We start from the raw sequence: 23,751 nt of genomic DNA, 5'->3' as shown, positions 1-23,751 counted from the left end.
GTCCTAAGGGTAGAGGTCATACCTTCCTTTTGCTTTGGCATCACCTGCTGTCCCTAGCACACCATGTGACATATGCTGTATCTCACTTCAGTCTTACAACCTTGGCAGGAAGGTGCTAAAATGCCCATCTTATACATGAGGAGGCAGAAGCCTAGGGAGTTGAGAGCTAGGATTTAAACTCAGCTGTTTGGAGTCTAAAGTCCATTTCTTCCTATTACACTTCCTTGCCTCCCCAGTCTACGGCCCCCACCCGCAGGCCTCTGTGATCCGAGTCCCTCTGTCTTTCTTCTTGCGTGAGAGCGACAGTAGCGGAGGGGGCTCTTCGGAGGTGAAGCTGGCAGAAGTGTCTTTTGCATCCATCAGTCTTCCTGCCCAGGACCCCTCCCATGCCCAGCGTCTCCTCAGCATTCCCACCTGATCATGGTCAATATCAGCATCTCCTGTGATCACAATTCTCTTTTCAATCCGGGTCTCTGATATCCCACCTTTGACAGTCTGAAACCAAAGGGAGGAGGTCATATGAGAAAGAAAGTAAAAGAAACAGCAAGAGATTATTCTGAAAGATCCACTCTAAATTTTAATCTGCTGCTGGGTACTGGATAGAATAGCTTCTCACCTACTTGTCCAAATCTTGGCTGAACCTGCTAAATGAACACACCTCTACCCCCCTGGATTGCTAAAATCTTCAGTAAGTGAAACAGAAAGTCAGAATTCTCTAGTTGTTTATTTCCCCCGTTTTCTTTCTCATAAATATCACAGAAATTCAGTGAGTAAACAAAACAGATGTATTTTGTTTCTTCATTACTGTATATTTTATTTGACTATTCTCAGGAGGGAAAAAAAATCAGAAGACTGGCCAAAAGTCTCATACAACTTGAAATTGGGTTCTTCACTTTAAAGCATTTTCATATTATTGATGTCAAAAGGGCCTCAAATAATTCCCTCAGCGTGGCTTGGTTTCCTGACTTGACAGGTGAAGAAAACCAAGGTCTAGGTATGCTAAGTAATGGCTTCCAGTCATCTGTGTGTTGATGACAGAGCTTGGTCAGAAATCTGGATTTCCTACTTATAAGAAAATGCATTTTCTTCCAGTGCTACAGCAAACATGGGTTGTCCCTGACTTCCTGAGAGCAGTTCCAATGTTAGATATGTTGTTCCTCTTGTCCCCATAAGCACTACTGTACTAGGTAATAATTCCAATATTTCAGCATCCAAACTCTAGTTCCCATGGCCCTGATCCTGGACATGACATAAAAATTCTTTGTTGGACCCTGAGTTCTGATTTTTTGACTTGGAAACTGTGTTTGCATTATAAAACCAACAAACTTGCCCTTAAACTGACTTATTAAACTTACCTCCACTGCCAGGTAAGAGTCTCACTAATCGGAGAGATGTGAAAAGGGAACAACCAGATGTGACTTGATGAGACTGCTAAGTAGGTGGGGCTGTTCTCAGGGACTCTCTAGGTTTGTTCCCGGGGAAAGCAGCAGGTCCTTTCCACCCGGGACACTTGGCATAGTTTGGCTCAAAGGGGATGGAGCAGAAAACCCTGGTTTATGGACCAGGGTCCTTCCTGCAGAGACAGCAAGCTTGCTACACCACGGGATTCCAGAAGGAGGTACGGGCTGGTCTGTTACCTTGGTAATCTGAGTTGTGGTGGTGCTGCTGGTGGTCTCAGAGGTGATGGTCTGAGCTGTCAGCAAGACTCCTGGGTCCAGGTCCCCATTGCTCTCGTCAGTCTACAGAGGGGAAGGAAGCACAACCCATCATTGTGCCTCAAAGGAAGCCTTGTGGGCAAATGTTGTAGGATGCAGTTTTGCTCTTCAGCTGTCCATTCTAAATCAAACCCCCCGATTCCTTTACAATGATCTCTTAATAAATCAAATGTTAAAAAATACCCTGGCAAAATGGCTCCCTCTAAAAAAGTTGGAGGGGCCCAGTTTCCCTTAGCATTGGGTCTAATAGGGGTGGATCAGAAATTGGAGGCAGAGTGTAGCCGGAGGTTCAACAGGAGTGACAATAACTACGCACTGTCACGATCTTTTCTGCTGCTCACACAGCCCTATGAAACAATTCAAAGGGCCGGGGTTTATACTCCCAGGCAAGAAAACTCAGGCTCAGAGAAGGGAATGATTTGCCCCCAAACTCAAAACTAGTGAGTGGCAGTTGTCCTCTCTACAAATCTGGAGCTCCTTATACACAGCACCCAAAACAGGAAGGTGTAAGCTCTTGGTTGCTAAGGCATGGGTAGGTTCTGAATCATAGGGGGAGCATTCCAGAAGGCCTGGCAAAGGCCAAGGAATCTCAGGCTATCTTCTTTGAAGATGGAGATGGGAGATGGGAACAAATGAGGTAGGAACTGTCCACTGAAGGCAAAGTGTAAGGAGATATAGACACTATCTCAAAGACATTTCTGACAACTCTATTATTGAAATGGATCCTCCTTATTACAGGAGGGATTTAAAAGTATTCAGGCCCTGGCCGGGTAGCTCAGTTGGTTAGAGCGTTGTCCCAATATGCCAAGTTTGCAGGTTCAATCTCTGGTCAGGGCACATAAAAGAAGTAACCAGTGAATGCATAAATAAGTGGAACAACACATCGATGTTGTTCTCCCTCCCTCTCTCTCTAAATTAAAAAAAAAAAGTATTCAAAATGCTGAGCTATACAGTTCATCTACATGGAGAACAAGGGCTGGGCTACTTCTTGTTTCTCTGGAGCTCACCACATTATGAGAAAGACAAACATATTATGATCAGGCTGAGAAATTACATTAGCAAGAAGGAAGAGGGATGGTTGGTAGGGGCCAAACTCAACTTGATGAAAAGTTAGGGCCTTTAGACTCAGACCAGCTGATTAGCCCACAATCATTATGGAAACAAACAAGACTAGGAAGATAGAGGCTGCCTATAGCAACATGCTTTTCAGATGATAATGATCTAAAATACCTGGTACTGGTATTGCACACTGTCTCAGAAAGGAATTTAGAGAACTGCAATTATTTTCACAAAGAATCCTGAAGCAAACATGTGTTAGGCCATTATCTTTCTTTGCCACTTTATACAAGTCATCTGTATTATAAGCAGAGGCCTCCAACCCTTTCATGAGTAGGACTACATTTTATTAAGGACTACATTTTATTGAGATATGGGGTGGGGAGGAGATCAGGTGGAGGAAGGAGAAGAGTCCCTCGCTGGGTTCCCTTTCAAGTAGGAATTTAGACAAGACAAAGAGAGGGAACATGGTCATGTCACCTAAGTCTCACACATATGGCAGCATCATACTGGGCATATTATTGGCTAGTTCGCTGATACTTTCTTCAGCCCAGACCCTCTTATCCACCTTAGATTCAGACTTAACTATTATTTACTGCACTCCTACTATGTGCCAAGCACATAATGCAACTGTCATCTCAATTACACTTCTCACTATCTGAAGTAGGTCCTATTATTATACTCACTGCATATAGTTAAGAAAACTGAGGTCCAGAGAGGTGAAGTAATTGGTCACAGTTCTGTAGTTAATAAGCGTTTGAAATAAGACATAAAGCAAGAAACTTCTTGATTGAAGACTGAGGTTTGGGTCCCAGCTCAAATAACTGAGCAAGTTACTCTGACTCCTCTGACTGTTAGCTTTCCCCTTTGTAAGAGGTGATGCTGTAGCAAGTGCTCTGCCTCCATCATAGCATTGTTCTGAAGGTCAAAGAGACTACAGAAACAAAAGTGCTTTATAAATTGTTATAAGAATATAAATTTGCATGCCAGGAGAGCTAAACCTTTTTTTTTAAATTGATATTTAGAGAGAGAGGGAGAGGGAGGGAGGGAAGGAGAGAGGACGGGAAGGAGGGAGGGAGGGAGAAAAAGAGGAAGGAAGGGAAGAAGAGAGGGAGAGAGGGAGGGGGAAGGAATCATCTTCTAAAATCATTGCTGTAATTATGCCGCTTTATCACCACTATTAAAAAACTTCAAGTGACCTCTCATTATTTACCCAACTTGAATTCCACGCTCTAGACCACAAGAAAGAGAAGGGGGGCGCATTCTAACATTCCATGTCTGTGAACGCACCAAGCACTTTACAGACGTCGTTTCACGTAATCCTCCCCAGATCTTGCAATGGGAGGCATATTCCCATCTTACAGCTGAGGAAGCAGCGGCTGAGAGAGGTCAGTGATTTGTTTAAAGTGATCCAGCTAGTCATCCTGCAGGCCTCGGCCAAAACGTCACCTCCTCAGAGAGGTTTCCCTGACTATTCCAGCCCCTAAGTAGCAGCCTTTCATGTTATCTCAGATTGTCTAACTCTTCATTTTAGTTTCTTCATAGCACTTATTACTGTCTGAAATTTCTATATTTATTTATTGTTTTATTGCTTGTCTCTCCTGATCGAATGTGAGTTCTGGAGGACATGGCCAGTGTTTACCTGTACACTGCTTTGGCCTAATAAATAAATGCTCAAGAAATATTTAGCCCTGGCTAGTGTGGCTCAGTTGGTTGAGCACTGTCCTGGGCAGGGAAAGGTTGCCGGTTTGATTCCTAGTCAGGGCACATGCCCAGATTTTAGGTTCAGTCTCAGTCGGGATGTGTGTGGGAGGCAGTCGATCAACGTTTCTCTCACACAGATGCTTCTCTCTCTCCCTCTCCTTCCCCCTTTCTGAAATGAATAAAATAAAAAAAGAATCAAGCAATGAATGCATAAATAAGTGAAATGACAAATTTATGTCTCTCTCTCTCTCTCCTTCCTGTTCTCTCTCTTCAAAAAATCAATAAATTTAAAAATTTTTTAAAAAAAGAGAAATATTTATTGCCTATGATCATGGAAGCTCCTGTGAGTGGGGTCAATGGGAGGGGTGGACTGTACAGTGTGGCTGCAATACATAAACGAATGAATTAACAGCTTGGTTTATAGAGGGAAACATTTTTCTTACTGTTGGCTCCTGTGAATTAAAAAAAGGAAATAAAGATAATTCAACATAAGCAACCCTAGCTCATTCAAATTGCCAATAATAAAAGAAAAATTTTATTAAAAGTAGGACATAAATGGAATTTTAAATACTTAAATTCTTATGTGATGTTAAATTTAATTTAATTGCACTAATTGATTATAATTATTATAGCTGTTACTTATGTTTGCTTTCAGGCATGGCGCTCAAGTCAATTCCATGCAGTACAATGCTTTATATAATCTTCCTAACAAAGTCATGAGGTAGATGCAGGCACTAACATCATGTGGACTGGAGGAGGGGGTGGGGCGGGGCAGCAGGTTCAGAGATATTCTGTTATTTGCTTAAGTTAATAGGTGGAGAAGCCAGGACCTGAACTCAGGTTTGTTTGACCCAAAGCTCATGTTCTTAACCATTACACTAGACTGCCTTTCCTAAATGAATAGGGTGGATATAAGCAATCAGATCCAAGACAATTTTGATTTTATAAAGTATGTCGGTTCATTCTTAGATCAGTGATCTCTTCTAAAAAGAACGGCCCCAGAAAAGCCTAGTGTTAACTGGAGTAAACAATTAGAACAAAGGTTATTTATCGCGCTTACTCCAGCTTTTGATCTGAGACATAAACCATGTCCTACCTGAGCAGCCTCGTAGGTGATGGTCTTGGTCTCAGTGTGGACAATAGGGACGTCTTTGGTTGGGATCTCACTTTTCACAGCATTGGCCGTGTCCGAGATGGTGACGGTCTGAGTCTTCACCAGGGGAGGCTGTGAAGCAGTAAAGACACAGTTACCGGAATCTTCTGAAGGCTGTGGAGAATTAATCTTCTGACATTGATCTGATCAAAGTGATAGCTCTAATCAAGCAAAAGGCTAGCTCAATCTCTGCCCAAGACTTGGACACTGCTCCAAAGTAGCTCTGACAAGGTGTCAAATCATGAGGGATATTAAAGAACTGCATTACTGCAATCACTTTCATATGCTTAATGGAAAGCTATAAGATCAGGCAATTATGGCTGGTGATATAAAACACTTCAGACTGACCTTCAGAATTTGACAATAAAACTATTTGCCAAATAGCAGTCACTTTTGTTGTCCTTGTAACCCTACCATTAAAAAAATCAGCCACATTTCTTCCACTAAGTTCAAGTGGTACATGAAATAGCAGTGGCAGTGCAATGCATTACCCTGGAATTCATTAACTTCTTTCAAATCAATGTCAGACATTCACTTTGAAGTGATTGAGAAGAAACAATATTTGGAAAACCGGAAAGAAAATAATCACTTGTACCACCACCTGGTGATTAATGTCAGAATTTCAGAAGAATGAACATTAGTGGAATATCAAAGGCTTCTTGTCCATCAGTTCACCTGCCCCAAGACTATAAATCACCCTACAACTACCATTTGATTGTGACTCAGTTATGTGGCCACCCACCTTAGCATAGGAGATTAGTGCCTATGATCATGGAAGCCCCCGTGAGTGGGGTCAGTGGGAGTGGTGGGCTGTACAGTGTGGCTACAATACATAAATGAATTTTGGGAGCCTGAAATCTCATAATAAAATCAGTTATCCCTTCTAATTAGGAGCATTTGAATTTTTTTAGCATGGTCTCAGAACACTGTTGGTTCCTCATCATATAAGTCTCAGAAATTCATCTCTTTACATTGCCCACAGTTGAGTAAGGAAAAGAGAAACACATACCAGCTTCATAAAGGCAAACAGCTAGAGTTTACCCTCAAGAGTCTTGTTAAAGCATTTCATGGAGTTAATTCCTCTGACTAAATTTCTTTATAGTCATCAAGGGCTTCAATTTTATTCTGTGATTTTGAGAAAAGCAGACAGACTACTACCCTCATCACCATCACCATCACCACCACCACCACCACCACCACCACCACCACGTCCACCTCCTCTACAGAACAGATTCTGGCCCTCTCCCAAAGTGAGTCATTAGACCTGCATCATTAAATCAGTTACTACCTGGAAACTTCGAATGAGGGTGGGGAACTGGTTACCCACACAAGAGTCAGGAAATGATCCATTTTGCTTTCCAAGTGGCTCTCCTGGTGTAACATGTTCTTCACTACTCTCTGCCTCTGTTTCACCAAGTTGCAGCTGAGAGGAAGCTGGTGATACTGAGAGCTTTAAGGCACTGGCCTGTTCCTCCACTGCTATACATTCCCCACTTGGGCCTCTTGGCATTTCCTTAATATCAAGATGGCCAGCAGCCCCCTGCTCCTTCTCTTCTGTTTCCTTGCTGCTTATGGAGAGGGAGCCAAAGTCAAAGCTTTGTGGAGACTCCGCGGGGGTGGTCATTTGGCTCTTACTAGGAATTACTGAATGCTTGGGGCCCTCCCATTCAGAGTCAGGGTTGGTAGATGGCCCCTTTGTCACGGCAGCCGCCTCCTCTGTGCGAATGCCATTTATATTCTACAAATGAATGAACACATACAAAAGCAAGAAGATTAGGAATAAATGGGGAATATAGTAAACGCTGAGAATCAACAATGATTTTTAAGAGGCCTCAAAAATATTAATATTAATACTAATATAAACTAATAATCTTAGCTCGTGAGGTAGTCAAAGGAAGAATTAAGCAGCTTAAGCAGTTCCAGCCATATTTTGGTTATGTTTCTAGAACTCTGTTAATCTGAGAAGTAATTTCGATGTCCCTTGCCCTGTACCAAGCACTTTGTATTATTTTGGTCTTTCCTGTATAACATACTCTCATACTTAAATGAGTTACTTTGCTATTCCTAAACACCCAACTCATTACTAGACACAGGGAACAATGCAACTTAAGAGTCAATCAAAACATATTCTTTATGTTTCAACTTGAGGAGCCTGATCAAGTTGAAAAATGTTTCATATCTCCAAGCCATATGTATCATCATACTAGCATCTAATGCAGAAGCTGAAATCTAGACTTTCGTTGGCAGTGATATAAAAGTTGAGTTCATCTGGCACAGGCTTAATCCAATTATTGCCATGAATTCAATGTAATATCAAAAGTAGTGAAACATTTCTTTGTAAACAAAATAAAAGTGACCCTGCAGCTGAGGTCATTTCTTCACAGATGAATGACTAACATCTGCAACCCCTAAGGGAAATGAATCCTGGAAACACAGAGTTCCCTCTGAGGCTAAACACCTCACATCACAGGAAAACAGATCTAAAATAAGTACTTTCAAGAGAATGTGGATGAGAAGAAAATGCCACAGTAGATAGACCTATTCCTAAAGTTTAAAGAAAGGCGCTGAAGGTGGAAGAGGAGTTCACACTAGTAAGAAAAGAACGAGTCATCTGAAAAACGAACAATCTAGCAGAAGCCAAATGTCATGGGAAGTAACATATTCAAGTACTCAACAGAAAGCTGTAAATATGCCATTTGGGCCTGAAAATCTAGTAAGGGCAATTTACCATATTACATACCACATAGGAACTGAATCACAGACAGGCTCTCTTAAGAAGGTGTTTCTGAACTAAATGACATATGCTTGGACCAGCTTACACATTTTAGTACCCACATCACTGCTGCTCCTTTACTTGTAAACAAGCCTACATTGTGATATTGTAATGAACATAAACCAGCACTCTGTTAAGGCAAGAAAAGAGGCAGTGTACCAAGAACTTGAGGCCAGTTTTCTTCTAAGCCATCTTTTTTTTATTTTATTGATTTCAGAGAGGGAGAGGGAGAAAAAGATAGAAACATCAATGATGAGAATCATTGATCGGCTGCCTCCTGCATGCCCCCTCCTGGGGATTAAGCCCGCAACCTGGGCATGTGCCCTTGACCAGAATCGAACCCAGGACCCTTCAGTCTGCAGGCCGACGCTCTATCCACTGAGCCAAACCAGCCAGGGCTCTTCTAAGCCATCTTGAAACAGGAGCATCACAATTTCGAGTAGGCAGATCTTTCACTGACATTATAAATTGACTAAGGACATTAAAAAATGGAATTGAGAAATGACCATGGAAATTATCCCTGTCGGCAGATATAACAGAGATACATAAAATATCTTGCTAAGGGTATATGATTTCATCATTCTCAAAATGAGGATAATTCTCAATTTGACTTATAGGGTTCTGAGGATCAAATACAATAATCTAAATGAAAGCACTTTGTAAAATCTAAAGTATCATATAGATTCACTTAATTCAATCAACATTATCAGAGCACTTATAATATGCTAGGGCTTGGGGACACTAGAATGAATTTGTAATATTATAAACATACTAGAGGACTGGTGCATTTGTGCATGGGTGGGGTCCCTCGGCCTGGCCTGCATTCTTGCAATCTGGGACCCCTCGAGGGATGCCAGAGAGCCGGTTTTGGCCCGATCCCTGCAGGCCAGGCTGAGGGACCCCACTAATGCACAAATCCATGCACCGGGCCTCTAGTATGCATATAAGATCTTTGGTTAATCTCTTCCCACCCTCCCCACTACCCCCTTCCCTCTGAGATTCATCAGTCTGTTCCATGTTTCCATGCCTGTGGTTTCCGCTCCTGCGCTGAGCATCTTCCCCCTGGTGGTCAGTGCGCATCATAGTTACTGGCCAGTCGGCAGGTCGCTTAGGCTTTTATATCTATAGACTAGAGGTCTGATGCACGAAATTCATGCAAGGGCCTTGGCCCCGGCCCCCACCCACCGCCGCCATGGCCAGGAGTCTCTGCCGCCTCTGCCTTGGCCCCCGCCTGCTGCGGCTTTGTCTGGAAGGATGTCCAGTCTAATTAGCATATTACACTTTTATTATTATAGATTGTATTTTCTAAGGCACTTATCTTATCATTTCTTTTGGGTTACACAAGCTTATATAGAGAAATAAAAAAATAGATTAGCTGATAATAAACCAATAGGCTTTCTCAAATTGCTACATGTTAGCTCTGTGAATGGCACATCCAAACCTATTCACATGGAGAGGAACTTCATGGCTTTTCCATATATATATGCATATATGTGTGTGTGTGTGTGTGTATGTGCATATATATATATGTGTGTGTGTGTATATATGCATATATATATATGTGTGTGTGTGTATATATGCATATATATTTGAATTAATGGAGAGAAGGATGTGTGTGGAGGTGTAGCTTTCTTTGGCCTCTGTGCATATATATATATGTGTATATATATATATGCATATATGTATGTGTGTATATGTATATATATACATATATATATGTATATATATATACACACACACACATATATATAAATATATATATATGTATACACACACACACACATACACACACACACACACACACACATTTACAACTGAGAAGGCTAATTAATAACCAGGAAAATATCTAAGATAATCAGTCAAGTAAGAGACAATTTTATATCAGTCTACTCAAGTGATAAGGGGTGGTCTGTCATCAAGAAGCCATTTGTGAATTAAACATTGTGTAGGCCAGCACCACCTGGCCCAATGTTGCCTACTGCTAAATAAAATTAGATAGATCAATCATTTTTTTCAAAATATAGACAGGGGAGACCAAGGGTAAAAGCTGTAGCCACAGTAATATCAATTCAACAAATATTTACTGATCACCTAATATGTGTTAGTCATTGGAAGTAAAGGAAAACTGATAGCAGTTGAGCTAAATTGCCACTTACAGCATTTTCACATAAGGTCAAATCCACCTCTCCAGTTGGCTCGGTTGTCCAGATCTCTTGGACAACACAGCCAACGACTTACTGGACATCCTCCCCGGCATATGGAATGCAATATGCCCCAAATTAAACTCATCTCTGCTGCCATCTGGACCTGTCACCCCAACCTCCTCCATCATTTCTATTATGCTGGTAGATAGCGCCATCATTCACCCAGTCCTCCATGCCAGAACCCTGAGAACCATCTTCAATGCCTTTCTTACACTCACCACCACATAGATTATGTCAGCAAGTCATTTCTCTTCCACTTTAATATCTCCCTCACCTACCTGCTTGTTTCGATGCCCACACTTACTATCTTCATTCAGGCTCTTATAATGCCTCACCTGGCTTACTACTCGTACATCAAACAGTTTTCTTCTTACCTTCTTTCTTATCTCAAACCTTCCTTAAATACACACTCTATTCTTCCGCTAAAGTGTTATTTCTAAAAAAGAAACATTGAAAATTCCATTTTTCGGTTTAAAACCCTTCAGTGGTTCTTCATTGCCTTCTGGTTAAAGTCCAGACCCTTCAGTAAGACAGAAAATACTTGAAAATATGACTCCTACCTCTCTCTCGAGCTTCACCCTGCTACACCTCCACACACATCCTTCTCTCCATTAATTCAAAATTATCTGCAGTTTCTAGAACAGAGCATGCTTTCTTTGGCCTCTGTGCATGTGTAAATACTGTCCATATCGCTCCATCTGCCTGGAAGTCCATGCTCAGCTCAAGGGTCAGTTCTCCTGAACGTTTCCCCCGGCTGCCTAGAGTATGTGTAGATACCATTCCTCTTTTGATCCCATTGTACTCTGTCATCAATGATTTAGTCATTAGTCTTTTCTATCAGACTATGAGCTCCTTGGAGGGATAAGCACTTACTATGTTACTATGTACTCTCTGGTACAGTCTTTAGCACCTAATATATGTTAAGTAAAAACTTGTTGAAAGTATACAATATCCATACTTGAGACTTCTGGTTCGCCTTGTGCTATGCAAAAACTGAAAAGGTATGTTTAGAAAGAACATAAAATATGACCTATTGTCTAGTCTAGCATTTTATCTCCTACATCAGTAAAATAAGAGGAAAGCTAACATTATTACATGTTCACCATGTGCCAGGTACTGTGCTAGTCACTTAAACATGTTTCCTCATTTAATTTTTCAGCTCACTATGAGGTAAGTCACTATCTCTATTTTATAGGTGAAGAGATGGAGAGGTTAAGCAACTTAGAACTAGTAAGTGATGGAGCTAGGATTTAAACTCAAATCAGTCTCTGCTTCTAAAGTCCATTTCTTCTCATGGCACCAGACAGCATTTTAAGTAGGACCAAAGGATAAATCCATCAAACCTGACTACACTTTTGAGAAATGCAAAGGTTAGCCAAAGTCTGCTTATCAGAGTCTGATTTTAGTGGCCAACACTATTCTTTTCTTTTTTTTTTTTTTTGCACATAAAGGGTTTATATTAAATGTTTTAAGGGTAGGATAGAGTTACATCATAATGATAAAATTTACTTACAAAATTAAAGATTTATATTGCTTATACTTCTAAATGGAGAGAACAGGGAACTCTCTACACATTGTATAAAGTTAAAATTAAAAATGAGTCTGGCTGTTGTGGCTCAGTGGTTGAGCACTGACCCATAAACCATGAGGTTATTGGTTCGGTTCCCAGTGAGGGTACATGCTGGGTTTTGGGCTCAATCCCCAGTATGGGATGTGCAGGGGGCAGCCGATTGATATTCTCTCATTGATGTTTCTATCTACCCTTCTCCCTTCCTCTCTCTAAAAAAATCAATAAAAACCTATTTTTAAAAAATGAATTCAAGCTTAAAAGATGAGGTCATTACCTAATTTTAAGATGCAAACACGAAGACCTCCGATGTACACATTCGTTCAAACTGCACCACAATGATAGAAAATACAAAAAGTGCAGCATTTCCAAGGAACCACACACATTTCGATCATAATTATTTGTTCCCGTTTTTTCTTTGGAGAACTTTCATTTTTTTAAAATATACTTTTTATTGATTTCAGAGAGGAAGGGAGAGGGAGCGAGAGATAGAAACATTAATGATGGGAGAGAATCATTGACTGGCTGCCTCTTGCACACCCCCTACTGGGGATTGAGCTCGCAACCTGGGCATGTGCCTTTGGTTGGAATCGAACCTGGGACCCTTCAGTCTGAAGGCCAACGCTCTATCCACTGAGCAAAACCAGCCAGGGCTAAAACTTTCATTTTTTAAAAAGATAATCAGCTTAAGAATGTTTTCAGCCACTACAATTTGTAACCATCAAAACAGTCTTCTAATGGGTCCACATCATTCAGAGATTCAAGCCCAATGCACTTTGGGGTTTGGCATGTAAAAAAAACAATAATAGAAATGAAATCTGGTTTGGAGGAAACTGTGATTGTTCTAAGATGTACAGTCCCTTCAAATGCTGCATGTCACATGCAACTGGAAAATCACCTTCTGTTGGCCCCACATTTGCTTCACAAGTGCACTTTGTCCTATAACCACTAAAACAGCACAGTAAGCAAATACACAGACAACTGAAAACAAGTAAAATCAAAGATAAAAAACCTAAATATCTTATTTTTAAATCTTTATTGTTGAAAGTACTATATATGTTTCCTTTTTTCCCTAAACATGCATTTTTCATTAGTTACATTCAACATTCTACTTAGAATAGACAGGCAAAAAAAAAAAATTGAGCAAAAAAGAAAAGAGAGAGAGAGGACTCGTGGACATGGACAACAGTGTGGTGATTGTGGGGTTGCGGGAGCTAGAGGTGGAAGAGAGCATAGAGAGGATAAATGGTAAAGGAAAAAAATAAAACAAATTAAATTTAAATAAATAAATATATAGATAGATAGAAAGATCAATCAATCAATGGAGAAGGCTGAAAAGCCAGAAGAAAAGATTGAGGCAAAAAAATATATAAAACCTCTATGACATAAAACACTCAAAATTTGGAATATAACATCAGGAAATTTTAACTGACAATGTGCTTTTGGCTATGACCATCAGCAAGGGTTATATAAAACTCTGAACAATTGCAAATACCAAAGTGGTCTGGAAACTTTGAAGGGAACTTCTCAGGGACATGAATAAATATATGACTGCATCTGAATCATCCACAATAACAGACAAAATTGAGACTTAATATGATTCAAAGGTGTTAATTCAGATGTTGTTTATCTGGACTGATGGGGCATCTACAAGAAGAAAGATGCTAAAATAGAAAGACCAGGTGCTTGTATAAAGTACTACAAGGCTATCTAGTTGGTTTCAAAAACATGAGGAGGAAGAATGTTAGACAAGTATTTAATTGAGTAGGAACACTATTGATGGAAAATTCTTAATTTTACTTAAAAAGTCAAGGGTTTCCACTATGTATGATAATTCAATACTTTCTTTGGTGGGGGGACAGGGGATTTTTTTTTATAGATTTCTCTTGAAAACTATTTATTCAAAGAGATATATCTCAGGATTATCAAACTCCATGTATGTGTGTACTTTGGGGAGTTATAAATTACCTCTCCCTTGCCTTATTAGATATTCTAAATATCAGTAAGAGCAGGATATGGTTGTTTTACAGCCATTTCATTAAATGCAATCCAGAGTTTTGTGTGTGTGTTTCTTTTCCAGTAAAAAAGAAAAAAAAAAGAAAAAAGAAAACCACACAGAATATATAAAGCCTTCCTTGAAGTAAAGGCTTTATATAGTTGAAGAGACTATTAGTACAACTGCAGTTGTGCTTACAAAACGATCTTATCCTATTAGCGTCACAATGAGAATACATCCTGAAAACCTTTCTAAATTTTGCTACATAAGCAAGAGCCATATGTTTTTTTCTGGAAGGCCTATGAAGTGATTTCTGCCCCACACATGTGATCACTTGTCCCTGTTTAGTGAAGATCAACTTTACCTTTGGGGAACAATACAAAAACAAACCCTTTCTCTGTTAAAAGAAAGACAAGAGCCTGGCGTTGCCTCATTTTTATGTTTCTATATATTAAGATCCTGGGTAGGCAGATAAGAATGAAGCGAACAACAGTAGTATCACTGCCAACACCGCCATGTGATTTCGAGGAAGTGCTTTCATCTAGGACATGATTAGATGCTGGAATAAGGAAAGAAGGCAAAAATGCTAACTTCAAAGACCAAACCCTCCTCTCGATAATGTGATGTTTCATTTCTTATCCATTTGAAAATATTTTCTTATGTGTGTAATTATACACATGAAAAAGACCTTAAGGTATGTTATACTAAAATACCACTAGTGGCAGGACTGCAAATAATTTCATTTCTTTCTTTGTGTTGTTTTTTTCTAACCTTCCTAAAATAAATATGCATGACTTATTTTAAAAAATGTTATTACATTCTTTCCTTATGCAAACTTTTGTATCTGGTTTCATAATGATGTGATCTATAAAACCTGAAGAGTCTGGTAAACAATTTATGTTTTGCTTAATGTTTCTGATTTAGAGATGGCAGGGATATTCTCAGGAATGTGAATAAAAATATGGCTGTAACTGTGATTTAATCCCTAAATAAATGTTCTTATTAGATACCTGCTTTTGCAGCAGTGAAGACACTAAAAGAAAATTATTACTCTCTTGGCAAAGTCATGATAGCAACGATGAATATAAAAATCTTAAAGATCCCCAAACTTGATCTGAACAATAACTCTAGATTAGTGATATTATAGATCAACACTATCATTCTTCACATCAGAATGGTCTATCTATCTATCTATCTATCTATCTATCTATCTATCTTGCTGACATCTTGTTTTATTAAAATCAGGTATGAGACATCAGAATGAATTGACCAAATTCAATAGACAATGTTTCATTGTCATTTCAAAAGAGAAACCTATTAGGAGATTTGGGGGTAAATCAGAGAGAAAGCAGTAATCCAATCTCCAGGATAGATTTAGTTAAATGAGGATACCGACAATATGTACAAATGGCAGTTAAATATCCTACCTAATAAAATGGTAATATGTAAATTACCATCACTCCGCTACGCCCACGATTGGGCCAGCGGGAGGCGCAGGGGGCAGGACTCGGGGTGGCCGGGGTAGCCGATTGGGCCAGCGCCTGCGCCATGGCTGTGCTGCGGCACAGAAGGGGCCTCTGGGGCAGCGAGCTTACGTCCCACCGTGGACCATCAAAAGCGGGGGAGCTGGGTGCCTGTCTGCTCCGGCACCAGGCCTTTCAGAAGCCCCCTCTGCGCCGGAGGCTTCCGAAAGGCCTGGTGCACCAGCGGACAGGCACCCAGCTCCCACACGATCGAAAGCGAAAGTGTGTAGGGGACCCTACAGGTGCATGATTCAATCATGCACTGGGCCTCTAGTCTTTACATAATAAACTCAGGGCCAAGTGGTGGTTGTGGCAATGGTGGAACGTTGGGGAAAAGACAAACTTTTATCAGAGCTGGTCTCTATGCTTAATTACAGCGTCTTGTTATGTTTCTGTGCATTCTCCAGTATTATAATGTTACTAGAAACCCGGTGCATGAAATTCATGCACGAGTATGGTCCCTAGGCCTGGCTGGCGATCGAAGCGCGAGCGTCTGGTGTGGAAGGGCAGGTCCCAGCTAACCTCTGGGCCCTGGGCAGCACCTGGGCCCCCGGGGTCCTGCACATCCCCCTCTGCCTGAGTCACGGTGCCCGAGTACCCACTCGGAGATGTGGTGAGCGCAGCCAGACGCCGCAGGCCAGGGTGCAGCGTGGGCCTCTGGGCCACCCAGCGGCGTTGCATAGAAGCAGGGCGGGTAGCGGGCTCTCCCCCTGCCCGCCTCGCAGACCGACTCCTGTGGGCCCGGCTCACCCGAAAGAGGCCGTGCGGGTGCTTCCCCTGTGTGTGAGCCCTGGCGTCCCAGGGGAGGGTAGCAGGGGGAGTGAGAGCGAGCTCGATGGACACCCCGCATTCTCACCGCACCTCTGTTCCCAAGTAGCTGGCAAGAGGTCACACAGCACGTCGCCGACGCCCACCATGTTCCGTGCTGCCCCCTGGTGGTCAGCGCATGTCATAGCGAGCGGTTGAACTCCCAGTCTCCTGGTCGAACAACCGACCGCCTAAGGGGACAATTTGCATATTAGGCTTTTATTATATAGGATAAGCACAGAAATAAACCAGTCAGCAATGTTATTGAGTCCAAAACAAGCAGAATTAGACAGCTGAGAGAAAATTTTGAGAGACAGAAGAAAACACAGTCATGTCCGTTATAAAGCTAACTTCTAATGAGGGCCTTGGAATCACTACCTGTTTACATTTCCAAAAAAAGCTTTCCCTCATATTCTATTCAATGTTGTCAAAGCTCTATCTTTACAATATCTGTGAAAATTTTATCTTCTTATATATGCATGTTCAAACAGACATTATAAATAAATTAATAAATATGGGCTTTCTTGTTGAAATTATACAAGACAAACTTTAAGGGAGAGCTATTAACATGCTAAAGTAACATTTTATTTTATCTAATTGACTAAACTGAGAAGAAACAAATGATAATTGCAGAAAGAACTTGCATAGTCCCACCAGACCAAAACACAAATTCTTTCACTAAACGGCTACCTCACCTAACCAACACCATCTTTAACAGTCTCAAACCCTATATTCCAACAATAAGAGTTTCACATTTACATCCATACACTTAGGGACTCAGGTACAGAATACCACAATACTTTCTTTGATGAAGAAGAAATAATTATATTAGAGTTACAAAATGTCATTTGTTTTGATGATAGTGTTTTTGGCTTGTTTGCTTTTGGATACCAACCTAATTTTCTTCTGATCTTGTGATTGAGGCTTGGTTTAATTAACAGGAATGTAAACTATTGATCTATCTAAATAGCCCCAATAAAAAGGAAACTACTATTTTCTTCTAAAAAATTCAATTCTTTTTATTGAATGATTTTAATACTGCAACCAGATTATCTCCACGGGGGCCAATCAAAAGCCTTGAGACCTTCTGTCTCAAAAACAGGCAAGGCCTCATCTCTCATTCTCAACTTCTGGTTCCTACTGACTGAAAGAGATCCAATTTCAGTTTCTGGGAGATTCTGTGTGACTCAACCTGGGGGATTTAAGGCAAGATAAAAGGAGTCCCGTATTAATAAATCAATTCATTAGTGGCTTCCCGATCTTAGAGAACCATTTTAAATGCTTACTTTTTTATAAAGCATTAGGGCATCACAAATTCCAACCTTCTCCTTAAGTCACTGTAACTTCCACCACATTTTCATTTGGGGACTAAGTGACTTAGACAGCTGTGGAGTAAGAGAGAATGTCACTGGACTGAAACATAGAAGACCTGGGGTCTAACTCCACTTTTCTCACTTAAAAGAGGCTTTTTCTTGAGCAGTCTCTGAACCTCTCTGGGACTCAATTTAATCATATAAAGCAAGAACATCACTATCTACCTGATATGGCTATTGGGAGGGTTAACTGTGTAGAGTGCTCAAAATGACCTGCTAAGCTCTGATAAAAGTTTGCCTTTTCACCAAGATTCCACCATTGCCACAACCACCACATGACCCTGAGTTTATTTGCCTTTGTACTATATTTCTTAAAATATTACTTTTTGCAAAGAAACATGAACCAGAGCAATAAGGGCATCTAGTCCGTACATGGAAGTGTTTCTTGAGCACACGAAGTGGGCCACGCCTATGGATTTAACTAAAGCTGACTTCCTTTCAGCTCAGCAAGTTCTCGGCAAGGTTCTCATTATATTTTACAGAACATGACCAGGCAACATTTTAAAGAAAGAAATTGTGATAGAAAATAAGAATTAAAATAGGTACACTATGAGGATATTTAATCAATATTCCTTAGTCAAGATCCTTCCAAAGAATAGTAGGTAGGCCATTTTTAATAGTTTTGATATACACTATTAAGAAAGAAAATAGGGAGAACACTTCTGATTTATGACAAAACTTACAATCATTTTAAAGCTTAATAGATTTATTGCTGTTTCTAAGCCCAAAGCATATCTTTCTATGTTACTATCCACAGACTAATTTCCTAACTTTTGCCTAAAAAGAGTCTGGAATTTAGCTTACTACCTCTGTAGTCACTGACACAATGGAACCCTAAATTCATTACCTCTATTAAACTACCACTGGATTTCACATTTTCTTCAATGTATTTTGCCATTCTATCAGTAAACTGAGAGTCAGGACTGGCTTTGTTATGTTTCCAACGCCTTTTCAATGACTCTGGCCTGTTGAGATGCAAAGACCTCAGGGGAAGCTGATCCATTAAATTTTTATCAGTATCTCTGGACCTTAGAAAAAGGGGATTTGGGGATTCATTAGACATCTTAATAAGATTTGTATAATTTTTTCCCATCCTCACCCAAGGATATGTTTATTGATTTGAGAGGGAGAGAGAGAGAAACAGAGAGAGGGAGAGGAACATTGATGTGAGAAAGAAACATCACGGTTGCCTCCCCTCCACACCCTGACAGGATCAAATCCACAACCTGGTTATATCCCCTCCTGACCAGAAATTGAACCCACAACCTTTTGGTGTACAAGATGACACTCCAACCATCTGAGCCACCCAGCCAGGGCTAAGATTTGTATGATTTTTGAAAATAAGTTTTGATAAGAAAAAGGGAGTGAGCAGAAGGTGGCAGTAGGGTTGAGGGGGAAGGGTGTGCACAGACACACATACACCCACTGAGCACATTACCCTTGTTTTGCAAACCCAGTAAGAAATGCTTTGCACTGCAAGTGCCCACAGAACCAGCAGGAATCGAGGTTATCTTAGCACAGAAGGAAGATACCGAGCAGAAGAGTCCAGCTCCTGGTTCTTAACTAAAGTAAACAATAAATATCACAGTCACTTAAATGATCAAGAATGCATTTAAATAACCACCACCCCCCTCCAAACAGTCTGCAACATGCAAACTAAAAAATGTACAACCCAATCCTGAAAGATCAGTTAATTGCGAGTGCTTTGTTTCTACATTCTTCTCTTTAACAAAACATGGCAAGCTTATTTCACCAAAGAATGTCTTTAAACGCCTTGGGGGAAAGCTCTAAAAAACAAAACTTACGTCATACCAATATTTGTAATCTTATTTCTATTTTGAAACATTAATAATAACAGTGTTTTCCTTGGTTGTATAATAATTACTAGAAACATTAACCTGGTGGTTTTAAAAATTTTGTCAAGTTAAAACAAATGTTTTTAAATGGACACTTGCAATAAAAGATAAATCAGATGTGGTAATGCCTTCTTTTGTAAAAGCCATATATAAACAGCACATAAAGATGACAAGTCAAGCAGCAGTAGCCCATTCTTCAGCCAAAAAAGGAAAAAAATGAAGAAAGAACAACAAAAATTACCAAAAAGAAAAGCACCCCCTGCCCCCTCCCCCCTGCCCCCCAAAGCCTCATAAATAACAGTTTGGGTACACTTTTGGTGGAAAACTCAGGCCAACTAGTGGTTTAAAAAGAACATTAGAATCACAAGCACTCAAGATGGGGATAAACTAACAACAGAGGAACCATGTGGCCAGCAAAAGATGGTTTAAAAACTCTGTATTTCCTCTCCAGTGTTATCAGGCAATACATTTCTCTTCGTTCTAACTTTTATCACTTGGCTACACCCTCCCCCACTTAAAAAAAAAAAAGTTTGTATGTTATTGGTCCCCAGCTACAAATACATCCTTGTAGAGACCACTAGCTTCTCCATGAAATTTGAGTCATTTTCATGGTCCATTGCTATTCTCTGGCATATAAAGATTGCATCTGGATAAAGGAGCTTATTTAGGAAGATGTAGGCCTTAATTAAATCACCGTTGGTAAAACTGCTTATTATATGAAAATCACTCCATAATGCAGCCTTCACAAATGCCAGCAAATGGAATTTGCCAGTGATGTATCCTTCAAGCATAGTTTTTATAATTTCCTAAGTAGTGCTGTTATTAGATTATCCCCAGAATACGTGAATGTAAAAGCAAACAGCTTCAAAATCAGTGCCTGATGCAAAATTTAACTATTAGGTAATAGAAAATTTTGCCTTGATACTGCACTCACCAGCAAAGGACTCCACAGATCAAATGAGAGTTCTCAAACTTGAACAGAGCTATAGAAGTCAAAGTGATTGAGCAAATATTAAAGGTTATACTAAACATATCTAGGAGACCAGAAGCCTTTGGTTGGTCAATTTTATTTTATTATACTTAGGAGGGTTGAGGTGGTGAGATAAAGATGGAGAACAAGGGGCTATAACCAGTGCGAAAACTCATTTAGTATGGAACACAAACATATTTGGCAGGGCTTCTCGGAAGTCCCAATTCCAAAAATGACAAAGCCATAATAAGCATTTAAGAAAAATATTATGGCCCCTATTTGATATCTAAAAAAATAACATGATTCCATAGAACTAAATATAACAGAAAACTATTAGATACTAACTAGCTGTGCATTCTCTTCCTGAAAAATCCTGTAATGAAACGGCTTTCAACAAATTCCTAAAAGGAATGTGGTTTTGGAGAAACACTACAAAATTTTTCTATTACTCAGACCTCCACAAGGTATTTACTTTGAACCAGTAAATAGACCACTTCAAAATGTAGAGTGTTGGTTTTAAGTAATCACCTGGATAATACAATAGAAGCTAGAACTGTGAGGAGAGAATAAGAGATAAGGTTTATCCAAGGTGAAGTAAGAGATCAAGTGGAATACATTCTGTTAATTCCACCTTCCAGGAGCAAGCTCTCCTCACACCCACAGATCCACACCCACTCCACTCTTCACTCTTCAGTATGATCCAGAGTGGCAATTCTGGCGGGTTAATAACTACTAATTTGTAGAGTGCTTTTATGAAACAACATCTGAAAGACAGTCAGCATATTAAAAATGCTTCTAACAGATGTGACAATTACATGTATTATAGTAACTGATTAAGTTAGTTAGAAAAAGTTGTTTTAAAATACTTGGTATAAATAAGTCGAATGAGTTCCAAGCTGATTTAAAATATTCTGAGAACTGAACACATGTCAATAGGTTATCTCTTTTTTAGGAGTGAGCAAAAGGTAATTACTGGGCCACAGACAAGAGTAAAAATATGTAAAACAGGAGAACTTTTCTGGAAAGACTGGCTGACAGTATCTCTTGCAGATCCACTGAAGCAGAGGTTCCTTTTGTGTGTGTGTGTGTGTGTGTGTGTGTGTGTGTGTGTGTGTAGTAGGTCTGTCGATGTATAGCATCACTGGCTCCTATTTCCCTTAATGACTAGTATCAACCAGAATCAGATTTGCAACAAGATTTATTCATGATAAATTTACATATTAACAGAGCAAATAACGTGAGAAAAATATCAAAGAAATTGTTCCAAAAGAGAAGTTCTTAGCAGATTTCTTTAGGCTTACATATATTGTTGAACTGCTAAATGGATAAACAGTTTATTCAACCGAGTATCAGAGCTCAAGAATCCTGGACCAGGAAACCGAAAGGAATGTAAGTTTAGGGGTTTATTAGAAAGGACCTCCCAAAGCTCATTACAGATCAAGGAATCCTTCAGAACACAACCACGTCAATTTGGAAGCAAAGACACTTATGAAAGAATATAACTTCATTTTATTCTGACTTATTGGTAAATATTGCCTAATTAGGTTCTGAATGGAGGAATTCCTGTCAGAGAAATCTCTTTATTTTGAAAGAGAAACCCTTCTGAAATGTTCTCCTAGATACCCAACTGCTTACATCACTAAGGTGTACCAAAAGATAAGACTGAAAATAATTTCACTTTCTTTATCATGCTTTTTAGATAATGTCTAAAACTTGGTCAAAGAGAAGGTGAATTTGGGAATTGTTTATTCCTTAGGGAAAAATGGAGGTAGACCCTTAAAAAACAAAAAACAACTAAAAACACCAAAGGAGTTAGCTGGATTCATCACTAAATACGTTACAAAGGCAATATGTTAACAAAGAACAAAAATTTGGAAAACGGACAAAGGCGGGCATGCTGTGGTGGTTACAGATGTTTTAGTTTACTGTTCAGGTGTACTCTGCCAGATAAACAGAAACAAATACCTTGTCTTTTGTTTTCCATTTCTAATCATAAACAAGATAAAAAATACCTCTACAATGAATGAAGACAAGATTACAACTATAGCTCTTCCAAACAGTATAAGGGCAGAAAATGTAATTAATCAATTCTCTGGTTCTCCAGACCTATGTCAGAGGTCAGCAAACTACAGCCAGCAGGCCAAATCCAGCCCTCTCCTGGCTTCTGCATGGCTATGATCTAAGAATGGTTTTCTTTTTTTAAATGATGGGGAAAAATAGAATAATATTTAATGACACATAAAAATGATATGAAGTTCAAACTTCAGTGTCTATATAAATAAAGTCTGATTAGAACACATTCATTTGTTTACTTATTGTGTATGCTGCTTTCACTCTCCAATGGCAAAATTTTGACAAAGACTATGTGGCCTGTAAAGCCTAAAAATATTTATTATCTGGTGCTTTACAGAAAAGGTTTGCCAACCCCTGGTCTAAGTGATGTATATAAAACTGTTGCTATCACAAGAGTTTGATACATTTCATGTTTTTATATCATGTAAAACATAAATGTATCAACTGCTCTCTGTAATGCATTTTTTGATAAATACAAATTGTCAAATAATGAGGTTCCTTTTTGATATCACAATCCAAGATGAATTTATACATACAGAAATGCACCCCAGTCTTGATAATACGTTCTATAGTGAAAATAGTTGATTATTACCTGTGGTAAAAGGATAAGAACTTTTAATTGAACCAAATTACAAGACATTTACTAGAGAGACTAACACCTACCACAGAGGTATATGTAGATTCTTTGAATAAACCAGGGGCCATACTACAGATTAACAAGGTACAGTGGCTTCTGGGTTGTATATGGGTTTCTGGGCTACCTGCATGTACTGACTGGACATATGGTAAAGAATTTGGCACACATCTGTGTCCCAATATAAGAGAGTCTAAGTGAAAAGTTAGAGTTGATCCATTACCATTTGTGAGTAATCATTTAATTCTATTTAACATTTATCAGTTATTTGATATATATCTGAGATACAGAGGTGATAGACTGGCAAACAGACATGAACAAAACAAGGCCTCTCACCTTTGAGAATC

General features: G+C 39.6%; 1 protein-coding gene and 1 long non-coding RNA gene across 6 annotated transcripts in view; one reads left to right on the top strand and one right to left on the bottom strand.

Annotated features, from left to right (window-relative positions):
- The window catches only part of EPB41 (erythrocyte membrane protein band 4.1), a 136,936-nt gene that overhangs the window by 3,884 nt on the left and 109,301 nt on the right, over window positions 1–23,751 (bottom strand). For 3 of the 5 annotated variants that reach the window (XM_054720933.1, XM_028155144.2, XM_054720934.1), the window contains 4 exons: window positions 6,917–7,366; window positions 5,572–5,700; window positions 1,638–1,739; window positions 415–495 (listed from right to left, as the gene is read on the bottom strand). In XM_054720933.1, the coding sequence (XP_054576908.1) occupies window positions 415–495; window positions 1,638–1,739; window positions 5,572–5,700; window positions 6,917–7,366 (762 nt within the window). The remainder of the gene's footprint in view (window positions 1–414; window positions 496–1,637; window positions 1,740–5,571; window positions 5,701–6,916; window positions 7,367–23,751) is intronic. The other 2 variants (XM_054720935.1, XM_054720936.1) reach the window with 1 other exon arrangement.
- Window positions 2,295–14,708, top strand: LOC129150234 (uncharacterized). Its single transcript, XR_008556961.1, has 3 exons — window positions 2,295–2,352; window positions 4,008–4,159; window positions 14,636–14,708. It is a non-coding gene; the product is annotated as an uncharacterized LOC129150234 (long non-coding RNA).

This window comes from Eptesicus fuscus, chromosome 9 (assembly GCF_027574615.1).
Source record: "Eptesicus fuscus isolate TK198812 chromosome 9, DD_ASM_mEF_20220401, whole genome shotgun sequence".
Classification (NCBI taxonomy): Eukaryota; Metazoa; Chordata; class Mammalia; order Chiroptera; family Vespertilionidae; genus Eptesicus; species Eptesicus fuscus.
Note: the sequence above shows the minus strand (reverse complement) of the source record. Positions and strands in the feature narration are given on the sequence as shown.